The following is a 15,917-nucleotide window of genomic DNA, read 5'->3' on the forward strand; positions in this document are numbered from 1 at the left end:
TAAATGTCTTGTGCTTCATTTTGAGACCTTCTCCCCACACATGACCGATTTCCTTTACATACACGTCAACCGTGGACTATAGTGTTCTGATTAGTCGACAACCTGCTCTAGCTCATCTGCAACATCTGCCCCTATAAGGGATTTACTATTATAGGATTTAATTAACCTTGAACTTGATGTCAGACGTTTTAGCTTCTACACGCTCTACTTTCACAAACTGATATTGTCCCTGATGAGAAGCACATTTCACATTATATGGAGTCATTATAGCCATCATGGCTTTAATGATTTGGTTCATCATCGAAATCACCCAGGAGCACGCGACTCCTGAGTGAAAATGCAGTCGGCATTTGGTAGAATGGCAAAAGTGAGAAAAAAGAGATGCGTCAGGGAAGTTGGAGGATGGAGATGAAGTCGAATCAATGATTCATGCCATGTGTGGGTGGCCGTGGCTCAGGAGGTAGAACGGGTCGTCTTCTAACCAGAAGGTCTGCGGTTCTACCCCCGTCTCCCACATTCCGCATGCTGAAGTGTCCTCGGGCAAGATACTGACTCCCGAATTTGCGACAAATACCTGTGTGATGTGAGATAGAGGAAGTGCTGGGTGCAAGGTGCTGTATAAATAAAGACCATTTCACATTTTATATTACCTAGTGTAGCTGGCCAGTCATTCAAATATACTTGAGAGACATATGTCTTGGCTTTAGACACACAGGTGTCAATCTCCAGTCAGTGAAAGGTTACATAGGTTTCCTAATGTAACTCAATAACATCCCGCATAAGACACTTGTAACTCAGGCTTTTTCCCCCCCCTCCAAGTGAAAATACCCTGATGGCATCACCATGACATCATCAGAGGTATTTGATCATACTTCACAAAGCCCTTCCAGAGCTACAGAGAGCCCTGATGCAACTGCGCTCACGGGCTGAACCGTGTTTGTACAGCGAGACGCTGAACTCCGCGCCGTATTATTATTGTTGGTGTGTCGTGGGAGTTTCTCAAAGCTTGAATTCCCTCTGGGGTTTATCCCATTGGTCAGGGAACATCACCTTATATTGGGTTTGCATCTAACAGATGTAGCATAGAGCCAGAGCAGTGGAGGGTGATACTGTGTTGTGAAATAGAATTTAAATAAAGCATCTGCCCTCACCAAGGTGTGGAAAAAAATACAATTTATATATTGGAATTGCGGCATTAAATCCCAAAGCCTTGGATGATGTTGGCTGAGGGTTAGGGAGATAAAGGCCAACACTTTGCACACCTGGACAAAACATCTGTATACGGGGAAAGATCTGGAGGGAGCAGGCTACTGCTTCGGCCTGCCTGCTTTTTTTCACGAGGGCGTGCAGGATCGATGCGCTCCGACTGTTTGAACATCTGCAGTGGCAATGAATTACTCCTGTGGCTCCCCTGTGGTTCCACCTCTACCTCGACGTCTGCTGCAGAGAAACCTCGCAGCACTGCAGACCGCCTCTCTCGGACCTAACGAGCTGTTCCATCCCCACGTTACCCCCCCCCCCCTTTTTTTTGGAAGTGTGCTCTATACCATTACACGGGATCCTGTCAGAGGTTTTGACTGAAACCAGTTATTCTCGGTTATAATCATGCACTTATGTCCCGAGTGCAAGTGTTGCTTTTGACATTTTAATTGGGGCTTCGTTTGAAAATAGATAAATCATTCCGGTGAGTTAAAAGTACAAGGGCTGCATATATACACTTTTACAAATCCATTATATATATATCACGGTAGCATTGGGCATGAGCGAGGGGGTGGGGGGGTGGGGGGGGGGGTAACCTCTGTATGAGAGGGATGTTGATAAGGTTGTATAGCGTGTTAAACAAAATGGACAGTATTTAAGGCTCTGGCCCCTGACGGCTGTCTGTGTGCTCAAAAAGTATTCCTGCAGCGGATACAGTATTTAATATATAGCATGTGAAAAGTTACAGATGATTTGTTAAAAATGTTTCAAGTTTATTTCCATATACTCCAGGTAGACATCCAGTGGGGACATATTCAAATGAGCTTTTGCATGTCCACTGCACCACACACGTTTCAGAATGGTTGTACTTTGTCTCTAAATTGATCATAGGTGGGCTTTTGTCCTGAAAAGCATTAAAAAATAATTTAGTGTCATGTTCGATTCCTTTAAAAAAAACAACTGCAGGGTGATGCTTCTCTGCAGAGGAAACATTTTTGTGTGTTTAACATGGAGAGAGCATGCACCGCGCACCTGCATACATAGGTGCATATTACTGTCTCCATGACATGCCCTTAAAATAACATAGAGATACTGCACCACTGACTTCAGACCAGCGTCTTGGTGCCTCAAGATAGCAATGCACCGACAACGCGCCTGTTCACGATCCCATTTCAAGACCAGCGCACAGATGACAGCCGTGTTGGTCTGAACCAACCAAAGACACTGTAGTTGCTTTAGTTGTGGGTGTAAGACAGGGCTCAAAGAGTGCTTTGCTTATATGGCTATACTCATTTGTGATCACACACTTGATTTTTTACATGTTTTCTATACTTTGTGAGTGCATAACAGTCATTATACTGTTTTCAGTAGCTGTGTATATGTTCCTGACAAGTTTTTGTTTGGCTCTGAGCCACGTAATGACTTGCCGTGACTCTGGAGAGAGAGGACGCTGGCTGTATTTTGGCATGTCAGTGGAAATGTGTTGAACAGGAAGTAGACTGCAGTCCGCGGAGAGCACGGTGGGACAGACAGCCGCGATGGCAGTGATAGTGGTTGAGTGGTGGTGGGGGGGGGCAACACGGGCACTCGCTTTACATCGCCGCCATTTGTATTTGTCCCGTTAACGGTAGACAACACTGGAAGCAATGGGAAATTCAAATAGACGCCCCCAAACAATCTCCCTCCTCCCTTCATACACCATCTCACCACCCCACCACCCTCACCCATATAAAGATGAGTAATGTGTGCAACGCTGCGCAGCCAGTGGAGGAATATATTATCCCCCCCGGCTCGGGTGGCAGTGATGAATGTCTGGGACGAACCCGCTGCACAGTCACCCAGGCAGCTCCGCGGGCCCCGGGGAGTGCGGAGAGTGAGAGACACACTGATAGTAAGGGAAAGAGAGAAGAGCACTCGAAGCGGGTTTGATTTCTTTAGTTCTAAGTGTACTCCTCGCTGACAGGATGGGGACACGCCGGCCCGAAGACCACCCTCTCCTCTCCCAGCCGTTAAAATGTGGCTCTAAATCTGCAGGGGATCTCTCTGCTATATCAAAGTGCCCTGAGTGGGTCCCCCTCCTCCTCTCCACCCCTCCCGACTTCTGACCAATGGAGATGGGTAGTAACAGTCGATTTGCTTGTTTGTTTGATGGAGAGCCAGCTGAATAGTTGCGTCTGAGCCCCCAAATGCCTGCAGCGACCATTAGATGTGTATCAGTTAGAGACTATGGCAACTTAATGGCTGCGATCTTGTTTTGTGTGCGTCTGCCTCTTCAAGGTTGTTTTGTCTTCCCACACTGCTCCGCTGGCCGTCTTCTAATGTCCTAATTCCAACGGGAGCTTGCAGACGCCACACCTTCCGTGCTTTAATCAGACGATTTGCATTTAACTGCAGTGAGTCTTTGCAGGGCTGGTCCAGTGCTGGTGCAGACCCAGTGCGTAGAAACCCCACCCCCCATCCTTGGCCTTGGTTGCAGGTGGGGAGTTGCAAAATGACAAAGGCACGTTAGCAAAGCCGAGAACTCTTCTTTTTTATCGCACCGTGGAGATTGATAACCTGCCACTGAGACTTGCTTTTGACTTAGCTCACTGTGTTCTTTAGTGGAGGAGGGGGTTGATGTAGTCCACCTGCCCCATGCCTGCCTGCCTGGCTGCCTGCCTGGCTGGCTGTGTTGCTTTCTGCCAGGCCTACTTAGGTGCAACATACACAACAGACGGCAAAGCCAGTTTCCCAGTTGTCACGGCCCACAGCAACTGGGAGAGAAAGCAATAGCAGATGTGGACAGGAGGCATCCTCTTTCAAACCGAAGCACAGAGTGGTGTTCAAGATGATGTTTAACATTCATGCTCCCGAGTATACAGTTGAATTATTTCCTTAACAAACACAATGAAAATCTCAAATAACAGGCAGTGTGACCAACTGAAGCATACTTACTAATACAACCAAAAAAAAACAGAGAGCAGAAATCCCCTGAAATTTAAAAGCCCCTGTGTTAAATTCAATGTAATCTACAATTTCACAGTGCTGGTGGAGTAATTACAACAGTCATTTTATTCATTTCCTTCCTACTTTTGCGTCTGTGTCCTGAATAGTGAGTACAGGTAGACTAGCGATGTCCTTTTTGTATCCGCGGTAGGTGCGACTCTGATCACATGACGTCCATTTTGTGTTTAGAAGGTGCACGCGGTGTGGACATCCGTATACCCTATAATTAGTTTTGTCTGCATGGACCCACAGGGCACTGACTGCACTCTCTACAGTTTCCTTGGAAGCAGACATTGAGAACAACAGTGCGTCCATCGCGTCCACAGATGTCTGTCTGTGTGGTTCTACAAGGGAAGGCCACCTTGTGATTTGTGAATTTGGGCGATACAAATACATTTTGATCGGTTGATCGATTGAAAATTGTTACCTCATGGTTCAACTCTGCAATTTCTCATCCTGCCTGGAATTAGAGGAATTGTGCCCTTTCGGCTTTTAATATCAAACATCTGTTGTCGGAGTGTTGCATTTCATTGACATTAACTATAATGGGAGAAACCGCAAAATGGATTTGCTATTGATGGCTGAAAACAAGAACCAGATTAGAGAGATGCAGCGTCAGAGTGATATGACATGACTGCTCTAATGGTGTTAATGGCGTTAGTGTTCAGTTTGCCCTAACAGCAAATTACAACAGGAGCAGACAGCCCTTCTAAATTAGCAATTAACATTATGTCTCTAATAAAAGCAATTTAAAATAAAGGCCTTCTTTTCCTGCGGTTTGGGCAAATAACGGCCGCTATTTGATCATTCACAGTGTGCACAATATCTCGAATCCTTGGCCAGCTTCCCTCGCAGTTTGATATTTCCCTCAGCAGACGCTCTCATCCTGAATGACATTTGAGAGACATCCAAGCAGCCTGGTCGTCAGGGCCGGGGATAATGGGTTCGTTCAGCTGTTGGTTCCAGGCAACCAAAGCTTACTGTAGTGCGGGGAGATCTGAGACACGCTGGGCCGTGTGAGGACAGCAGTGAAATTATTTTTTTTTTCCTTTCTTGCATTTTTTTTTTGGGGGGGTGAACTGAAAAAAAAGATGTTTTTTATGCATCAGACTGCCTGTTTTGACACACCCAGAGGATTTAATGTTTAACGCTAGCTGATCCGCAGATGAGGAAGATACTGCAGGCTGATACTAACCCTGCTTGTTGGGAGGATTTGTATCTTTTCCTTCCATCTCCTTTCATGCTAAGGACCTAGTCTTAATTTATAATGACCGCCTACACATGTACTAATCACCAAGCTCACTCACAACTGGAGAGCCTCATAAACAAGGTATTCATCTGGCATAATTGCAGTGATCACTGAGCATAAGACAGAGAAAGAACGGAGGAGGGGAGAGGAGACAGATGTGGCTATTGTAAGGTTAAAGCCATAACATTCCCATCAGGATCTGGTGGAGAATATCAGACTACAACTCCAACCCCAGACAGCCCATCTTATGTGTCGTATATGCACTACTGTAAAATGATCACTGACATTCGAAAAAGGTCAAACTAGTTTCCCTGCTGTGAAGACATTGATAGTGTTGGATTCTTGATTACAACATCAAGGGAATGGCAAGAGCCGTCCCAAACGATTTATGTTAGAGACTTTGGTCTCAGTAAGTGGTGGGATATCGCATGGGATATTTCAAATTTCCCTATACAAGTAAAAGTATTATAAAGTTATCTATCTATCTATCTATCTATCTATCTATCTATCTATTGCATTGTGGAGTTTATACTTAAACAGGTATGTCCATTAATGGATATAAATGTAATTCAAGGGTATGAGACCAAGGGTTCAGTACCAGAACTCAGTGTCTATCATAGAGAGTGACCCCAGTCAGAGTCTTTTAACTGCAATTCAGTATTTTAATTATCCACATTTGGTTCAACAGTGCACCTTTTGTATTTAATATGGTGTATGAAGTGCCTCCATTTTTATTTCCACCCCTCTTATGTACACACATGTTTATATGGAGAGCCAGACTAATTCAAACTAAACTACAACTAGATTGTTACTGTTTGACATTAAAATATAGAAGGCACTGTGAGGCCATATGCTTGAACACACATGCAGTTTATTGAATCGCACTCGTTAAGCCTAAAGATCTGGGATAGTCGCTGTGTATTTAATTTGATTTGGAAATGTATGCATGTCACTCTTCTGTCCTTTTTCATTATTACCTCCCCTGCATGACTTTATGAGGTTCATACACTCAACTTTCCTCATAAAGTAACGGAAATTGAAATACTAACCTCTGATATAATAAAATAAAAAACTTCACTGATGTCTTTCTGGTATCTGTTTCCAAACCCATCCAACACTGAATATAGTGCCAATATAAAAATAAAGGCTTGACGCATTAAGGCAACCTTTTTATTTATTTCCTTTGCAGATATCCATGATGAGAACGGATTGAAGCCGGTCATGGTTTACATCCACGGCGGCTCCTACATGGAGGGAACCGGCAACATGATTGACGGCAGCATCCTGGCCAGCTACGGGAATGTCATCGTCATCACAATCAACTACCGGCTCGGAGTTCTGGGTGAGTCCTCCAATCGGCGGGGGGGGCTTTAATTACTTTGGGGAAGGCTAATTGAATCAGAACATGAGTTATTGATTTAGTGATTGATTTAATGGCTAATTGGCTCCCAGCGTTTCACCAGCTGGCCGGTCTTGGAAAAGCTACGACATTTACATTGTTGTCTGGGGCGTACATGCAGGGAGGGTGGCACTCAAAACCCTCTTAGACTTTTGCTGAATACATTTTTTCAACATCTGATTCCTTTAATGGTGTGCATGTTAACATGGCTTTCAGATGCCATTCTTATTTATAGCGAAGCAAATCAACCAGGTCAATCCCTTCACACTCCCGTACACGCTTACGCGAAGATGTGTGGCGCATGATTCTCATCCTTGATTGCGTGCGGGGTTTCATCACTTCCAGCTATCATGTGTGCTGCTCTGCCAATGCCAATCAGCTGCGAACCACAGTGTAGGAGGTACTTAGCATTTGTCTGCGTTCTTAACAAATAGTTGTCTTTTAGCGCAGCCTTGGATGGCCCACACAGCACAAGATAAGCACATGCAAATTAAAAGAAACACTCTTACATCACTGCCCTATTCAATTACTTGAATCGTTCTGCAGCAAAACGTCAATAAGCCTGAGAAATTCGGTGCTGGGAAGAGGGATCCGAGCCGGGTATCTGCACCCCAGTGATGTGCATCTTACTTTGTTCCTGTCTGTAAGATGAAAGTAGTGTCTGGCTCACACAGGGATACTTTATCTAGGCTCTGACATACAGGTTCGGGCTCTAAATGTCTGGTGCCCGATAAAATGTTGGAGTCTGAGAGGAGGCCGATAGCATCAGGTTTTTGAAGGAAGTAATTTGAAAATGTCCCTCTAGATGGGGGTATACCTGGAGCCCTTTTCCCCTTTTGAAACTCTTAATTGAAATATCAGCTAAAATTAAATTTAAATTAAAATTTTGCTTAGTTCTTATGAATCTAATAAATCTGTGAACCTAATCTCTTCATAAACTGTCCCCTCTGAATCCTAATAAGGGACTTTAAGTGATGGTCAACCTATAGGAACAGATTTACATGACGAACATGTCTGCATCAATATTATGTTATATTAATGATCATAGGCAGCTGATGCAGTTGGAAAATAGTATTTGTCTTTTCTAATCACAGCTCTATTAGTGATTTCTAATTTATAAGCAAACATCTTGACAGCTGTGGTTCAGGAGGTAGAGCGGGTTGTCCACTAACCACAGCTGAAGTTGTCCTTGGACGCTGAACCCCAAATTGCCCCTTACGGCTGTGCCGGCAGTGTGTGAGTGATGTGCGATAGAGGAAGTGCTGCAAAGTTTCCTAACTTCACTCTGAACCAAAGGCTGTTTTATAAAAAGCTCGGCACACAACGTCCAGCACACAAACAATCAAATAGTGACAGTATATTGTTGACGAGGGCTCACTAATTACAGCCCACTGCAAACAGACTTTAACTCCATGCAGTGTGTGCTGCTCTGTAGATTTTACACAAATCTCTTCTGCTTCACATGGCATATGAGTTCTTACACCATCCAGTTATATGCAAGTAATATCTGTCTTGTTACCACTTAGATACCATGTGCACTCATCTGAGCATATTTCATGGTAATTGCAGAGATTTAGCCTTGATTTATAGCACAATAGCACCGGTCACACTTATTTAGGTATGGCACTCTTTATTGTTCGCATGTCGTTCACCACCGCCACTGCTCTGTTCTGCTTACCATTCGTTATAAGGCTGAGCTGTCTGCACCAGTCCCTATATTTAGTTGCCTGAGAGCCAGGGGGGGGAGGAAGGTGTTCTGGAAACGTGTGCACTGCAGAGAGGGAAGAAAACGAGATGATGAGAGAGAGAGAGAGAGGGAATGTAGATGAGAATACAGATAGAGACGAGAGAGGAAGGTGAGAGGAAAACCATTGTGACTGTAGAAATTTGAGATATTGTTTTTATGTTTTGCTGGAATATAATGATGCTCACATTGGAGTCACAGAAAGTAACAAAACTGTAAGACTGTATGATGAAACAGCAGTGAGCGTGCAAGTACAGTATCAAACATATACTAGCCCCTAAACCTACTAACTGACTTGCCTTTTCTGTTGCATTATGCCAGCAAATGCAATGTTTAGAGCGGCTCTTTTCTGAAAATGTATATATATTCAATTTCTAGGATAAATTCAAATAATGGTGGCATTCTGAATAAGGATTTATTCACCTCTCGAACAGAACCAAGGAGTTCAGGTTTCAGTTTGACTCTGTTGTGCTGCAAAATGCTGCATACTTGTAAATAAATGTGAGCAGATGGGTCAGTGGGGGCCAACTGTAAATTTTTGACACCCCGGGGCACCAGAATATGTCAATCACTCCATGCCTGCAATGTTTAAAACCTTTAAGCTGGATAAACAGTGCTGGGTTTGTCCATATGTTGTTGTGGAGACCGATTTTCATTTCAACAACTGCACAGCCAGCTAAGTTCTGCTAGCTCGGTCACAAACACACTCCGCATCCTCGACTGCGGCCGCTTGACAATAAAAGTATCCCACTGGCTCCCTGGTGGAAACCTTTTAATGTGAAACAGTGGCTGCAGGACTGCAGAAAGTTAAAGTAATCAGTAAAAATGTTGAATTTACAAGGAAAACAAAGCAAGCTTATTTAGAACCATTCAGACACAATGTAATACAAAGGCATTGACCTATATTAAAAGAAGTCATTAAAGACCTTAAAAAGAATACATTACAACAAATTTACAAATATTATATACAAGACAATAAAACAAGGAATTTAAAATTGCTTTACATGGCATGACATTACAATTAAGTCATAAAAGACATTACTATAATAGCAATAATACATTAAGAAGACATTAAAATATATATATATAATATAATAAAATATAAATGTTCTAAGTGGTTTACATTATTAAAATACACACAAAACAATATCAACCCAAGAAGATAAAGAGTTAAGAGGTTTGATAGACTTCAAGGGATTGACCCCAGATATTTGAAGATATTATAAAGCCAAACGCGAAGAAATTAGTTCCACTACTAATTCAGAGCATTGAACATTGACTATATAATCTTCATTGCAGATAAACCAGGTAGGATGAATGCAGTTTTCTGAGTTCACTCTGCATCATAGACCTTTTATAAAAAAGCTCTGCGCACAACGTCCAATACACAAACCCATCCAAACAGACATGTTTAGAATGGGCACTGCACTAGTTATTTATAGAACTGCACAGTTGACAACTATGTAGTTGGCGATCTTCATGACAAGTGGAAGCAATTTCCCGAGTTAGCTCATACATAGGCCAGCAACCAGGTTTTTATTTGTCAAAACAGAGAAGCCTTGGCCATCGGAAGTTACTCTGCTGAATAACTATTTACTACAAGAGAGAGCATACTTTCCTCTTCTTTGCTGATTTTTTTTTTTGGTGATGTTAATATTGAAGGTAACCAGCATTAGAGACCAAGAACGCTAGATGCAGCACGGGTCTATAACTTTAAGTATCAAACTTGAATCTGGAGCTGATGCAATGAAATAGCTTTATTGTTCAGTGTTCCAGCCTGAGTGATCATGTTTTCCTTGTGGCATTAATGTTGGTGGGCTTATTACCACATTAACTAAAAAAAAAGATTTTATATATTCTTTGCAAAGGTGGTGTTTGCAAAAGCCGGAATAAAAGTCAAGTGCATGAAGAAAAAGGACACAGCTGAATGTCTTCTAAATGTCTGTACGCAGCAGTCCCCTCACCTCACTAATTGCCGTGGCTTTTGTGGTTGAAATGATTCAAACCGATACCTCCAGCTGCTGTTGGAAAAAGGTGCGAGTGTGCAAAGCTGTCTGGGTGCAGGGAGTGTGTGAACGGTGTGACGCTGAGCTGAAGCAGACATCTTGTGTGAAGGGATGGCGAGCTGGAGGGGCAGATAAAGAAAAGGGTGCGAGTGGAGTGAGAGAAGCCATCAGACACTCATCACCCTTCGCCGCTCGCACCTCACACACCCTGTTGGGCGCAAGGATCTGCTTCGGTTTTAATCTCCATACTAACTCGCCTAGAAACCAGCTTACTCTGGGCATGTGCGGGCTGGTGTTAACAGGAAGCATTTTATTATTATTTTCGGAATTCTCGCAGATTACTCGAATAATAGCGTGTCTCCTACGCATGTAGGCAGTTGCAACATTTTAAAATGCAGACCTGTTAACAAAGACAACAGAGTCGGAAATGCTTGTAATTGATTGTCCTTATTGCATTCTACACTGGTCGCCAAGGCTAATTCGGGTTGGTTCCTTCCAGAAGAGGGTCGTGTGATAGGAGCCTGACCAATCAGGGAAGGCTACGTTGTGACGTAAAGACCCAATCAGCAAGCGGTTGCAGGTGTCTACATCATCGTTTCCAAACGTTCAATCAAAGAAAATTATAAACATACTTTGTGAGGCCACCGTGACCTTCTCTATACGTAGGAAACAGAAAACATTGGCAGAGAAGGTGCATGATTTATCAGGTGCCTTGAAGATACCTGCCCTTCAAGGCACAACACATTCGGGGGCAGTCATTAAGATAGCAGGATTGTACACCAACTAGGCCATGATCTAGGTTCTCTCTTTAGGGCGGTTGCAGTTTGCACCAGAGCTGCAGTGGACTATTAGTGAGTGCAGATTTTGGTCCCAGCGAATGAGGTGCTGGAGATGCCAGGATGAGGTCTCTTGGATAAGACTGAGTGCCATCTGGCCTCAGGAAGCTGTCACATGAGCCAGAGTGACGTGAGCGTTCATTACAGCGCGCTGGGATCTGTCAGAGGCACATGACACTCTCCATTTTCTCTCCTAACCCCCTACTGCCCATTGTGGCGAGACGTGAGATGACTAGTGATGGCTGCCTGACGGAGACGTGTTGCTGCCTTGCTTTCTATTTGCCACAAACCAGTGGGTGACAGAGGGAGACAGAGGGGAGGAGAAACGCTTAAGCTTTACAGAGAGAGCCGCATGTAAGGGATCCCTCTCCCAGGATGGACAAAAGTGGAATAGATGGCGCGTGTAACATCGATAAAATAACAATATTCATGAGAGAAAACAATGCCTGACTTAACAGGGAGGTGTATCAATGTTCAAAGTATGCAACAAAGCTTTGTAGTTGTAATCATAATCCATAATCAGATGCCATCACGATCACAAAGATGTTAAATCGGTGCTGGACCACAGCCTCGAACAAATACAAAAAAAATTGATCCGAACAAAAGAGGTGGTCTCGGTCCAGTTCAAATTGACCTGCAGTTTTGTCGGTGAGATAATATCCTTCAGATTTTTGAAATCTTTGAAAATTGAGGCAGATTCATAACCTGCTTAACTACAAGGACAAAGAGAAAGATAACAGGGAGAGGAGTTCAAATGAACCACAGCAGGCTCGGGCAGGGAGGAGGAGATTTGATCGTAACTCTATGAGCCGTGCTGCTTGCAATAATGCCATTACAATGTAATAGTAGAGTAGAGACTCACAGGTGATGTCAACAGCTCTTCAGTCTGCTTGTAAAACTGCAATGTGAAACCAAAACTGACTGTATCAAATGTAGAGTACAACAAAACCATGAACCTTAGACCTTGGTCTAAGTGTGGAAACACTCCTCGCTAAAGCAGCTTTAGAGGGACAGTATGAAACTGTGATGTGATGTGATGGTGTTTACCATATTACTCAGTCAGAAGATTAGTATTGCTATTATCTCCATTTAGAACAGACATCCAGGGCCTCTTTATAGGCTTAATACAAAGCCTAAAAGCAAGTGAAACTGTCTTTAAGTTAAATATCTATCCTCACTTACCCTCTATATCCCCTCTAGTCTCCCTTTTTCTGTCTGATTCCCATTGTGTCATTCTGTTTCACTGTGATTTATTCTAATTTGACATAGTGGACTCTCTAGCTGTAGGTCAGGTACTCAGCCTCCCTTCTCTTCCTGCTCCTCCATGACTCCTCCATGCATGCAAGGACAGCCGTGGCTAGGAGGAGGTCATTACTATTCACCCCACCCCCCCCGCCCCCTGAGTAATCAACAACACTTGAGGAGCAAGATGGAAATGTGTCATCGCTGTGGCTATCTCACAACATTCGGCAGAGGCAGATATCCGCCACGGCCGTAAGTCCAGAGGGTGAGGTGATGCCTTCTGACGTGGCACAGAAAGGCAGAGGGCCGCAGCTGCCGCTCAGACCGCGCTGCGAGAGACAAAGGAGAAGACGTCTCGCAAAACATGCTTCTCGTCTTGGCCGGGCACGCATGACGTTGCCGGGGGGAGGGGAGGGGAGGAGGGTGAGCAGAGTCATCTGTCGCTTTGGCAGCCCAGTCATTAACATGACAAATGGCGCCCGGTGTGTGCTTTTGACAATGTGTGCCACTGCCATGTTCCAGACTAATCAGCAGCGTCCACTCACTGTCAATGCATCACCCTTTGCCGTCCGCCCTCCTGTGACAGTATTTTTCACATTGATTCAGTCCCCCTAAAGAATGTTCAACACTAACAGCTGTTTCCTTTTTTATTCAAAGTCAGATGAGGAGACCCATCTCCTGCCTGTGTGTTAAAGACAGACCCTCAATCAAGCTATCTTAGCTTAACAAGGGGGATCAGCTAGCCTGGCTCTGTCCAAAGTTCAGAAATGCAACTGCTAACACCTGTAAAACTCACTGAGTCCAAATAATAATACTTATATTTAAACCTTTATTTATATAGCACTTTATAAGACACAAAGGGCTGAGGCAGAACAAAGCAGTGAAATACACAGAGGAAAAGAGACTTTTATTGGCAAATTAAGGATAAAAGGGAAAAATTTCAATAAAGACATCAACTAAACCAGAGATAAAAGCAAATAATTGAGGAGGGTCAAACATTTAAAAGCAGCTTTATACATGTTTTGAGCAATAATTTAAACTGTTGTAGCAGCTTGTTTTAAAGCAGAGGTTTTAGAACACTTCACAAAGTTTTAACCAAAAATTTCAGGCAGTGCCTATTTTTCTATAATAGTCATCAATCTGGTATGGTAATATTTTGTTAAAATTAATTTGATTTATTATTATCAGTTTGTGCATACTCAAAATGGTCTGTTGCAATAAACAGACAAGGTGTGTGTTGAGACGTAGCCATGTTTTTTCATGTGAAATGGATAATTGAAAGGTTTATATTTACTGAAGAGTTTCGGGCAAATTCCACACTACTATGATTTCATTTGAAAATGCACCCACTCACAGAAGTTACAACCACAACCACACTGGAGTTTTAGACGCACTAAAACAAAGAAGTTTGAAAAAGCCCATTTTCATTTTGAAATGATGATGATGTAGACACAGACAACCGCTTGCTGATTGGCTCTTTTGTAACCTTCGCTGATCTACCAGTGTAGAAGCAACATGCGCAGTCAATACAATACATGCATATAGGATGAGCTGTTGTTCGAGCGATTCGAATCTGGAGTTATCCCTTTCCAGCAGCTCCTCTGTGAAGCCACCACCTCTCGTTTGGTTGCAGGAGAGGCAAACCGTGGAGCTATCCCTTACTTCACTCTGTTTGCTTTTGTAACTCGGAAAGTTTCTTCTTATATAACCCTGGCCGCGGCTTTCTAAGCAAACCTGGCTTTTAAAGGTCAGCGTTGTCACAGCTCTGCGCTCAGCCTTCATTATGATTCCAAACAAAAACCAAACTATATTGATATTCATGTTGAAGCCGTGTACTCTCTCCAAACTCTGCCGTCTGAAACGACTGGGGGGTGGGGGGGGTGTTGTACTGAGGAGATGTTGCAGTTTCGAGCATCAGCTTTCGGAGCCGCTGGAGAAGGAAGCAGATGCACTGGAGGGATTTGATAGGCTTGAAAAATAGGCCCAGATGGTTTTTTTCCCCTGAGAGGAGAAGGACGTCCCTGCCAGCTTTAACCTGCACATGGACATGGCTGTTTGTGGCTAATCACAGCTGATGAAATGAGCTAAAGTAGGATGTTGTTTACGAGTTTGTTTGTTTTTTAAGTTGCCGAGTAAATCTCCCTGATACGAGGCTGTGTTGTTTTTCTTAATCGTCCTGGACGACCCCCCAATGGCAGATGATGGGGGCAGCAGCACCAACAACCCCTCAACACCCCCCCCCCTCCTACTCGCCTGTTTTCCTCAGAGAATGTGTTGGATGAGTGTGATATACTACCCTTTGAATACATGTTGTGAGCCAAGGATAGTGAAGATAATTGCACGCTGCAAATGAATTTTCAGCAATTACCGCTTCGGAGATGGCGGGTTCAGTTTGCCCGTATCTAAAAAGCAGCGCAGCACGTCTGGAGAATAATGAAAGGGAGCAGCCAGTAGCTCATCCAAATGGTTACTTTGACAGAGCAAAACACAAAGAAATATTCCCAAAACATCGACATCAGAGATGGCTAAGTGGAGGAGAATTACAGCGGAGACACTTGCATTAGCTTCGAATCTCCGACAACCACGGGTCGGACAGTTGACTTGTTATTCTGGAGCTGACAGAGCCGGTGTCTTTACTGGCTTAGCAGTTATGAGTCACTCCTCTGCGACCCCAGCCACATTTCAGTCGAGTCATTGCCCTCAAAATGGCATATGCCATGTGTTTAGCATAATGAACCACCTATTTCGTATATGCCGCCGCCGTAACTTTATTATGGCGGAATGCTGTAGGAAACAGGTCTGTAATTCTGACATTGTTTTTGCACCTCAAATACAGATCTGCACAACACATCACATACATGATGATGCAATTTGCAACAACCTGACCTTAAACAGGTCTCCCAGACTCAATCCACAAATATAATTAAATATATACAGTAACAACACATGCACTGTGTGGAAAGTCCGAGGATCAGCAGAGTCTTCTGGATTTATACTCTGGAGCTAGTTGATGTTTAAAATGCTGTTTCTTTGTTGAGGTATTTGATTCCAGAGCAAAAATGGTGGAGTGACTAAGCAAAAATAAATATGAATCCCACTAAAACAGCTATATATACTGTATATGTGTGCGTCTGTGTGTGTGTGAGAAACACTGATAACATCAATCGTGTCCCTTCATTTTTGCAGATTATGAGGGGCTTCTATAATTTGACCTATTTGATATAGTAGACACGTAAGCTGGTCACACACTGTGTGA

The 15,917-nt window shown here is 43.5% G+C and overlaps 1 protein-coding gene across 1 annotated transcript in view; it reads left to right on the forward strand.

Annotated features, from left to right (window-relative positions):
• nlgn4xa (neuroligin 4 X-linked a) overlaps positions 1-15,917 on the forward strand; it is an 80,763-nt gene that overhangs the window by 30,184 nt on the left and 34,662 nt on the right. Inside the window, exon 3 of the mRNA XM_034612446.1 lies at positions 6,624-6,776. Within this exon, the coding sequence (XP_034468337.1) occupies positions 6,624-6,776 (153 nt within the window). The remainder of the gene's footprint in view (positions 1-6,623; positions 6,777-15,917) is intronic.

This window comes from Hippoglossus hippoglossus, chromosome 2, assembly GCF_009819705.1.
Source record: "Hippoglossus hippoglossus isolate fHipHip1 chromosome 2, fHipHip1.pri, whole genome shotgun sequence".
NCBI lineage: Eukaryota > Metazoa > Chordata > Actinopteri > Pleuronectiformes > Pleuronectidae > Hippoglossus > Hippoglossus hippoglossus.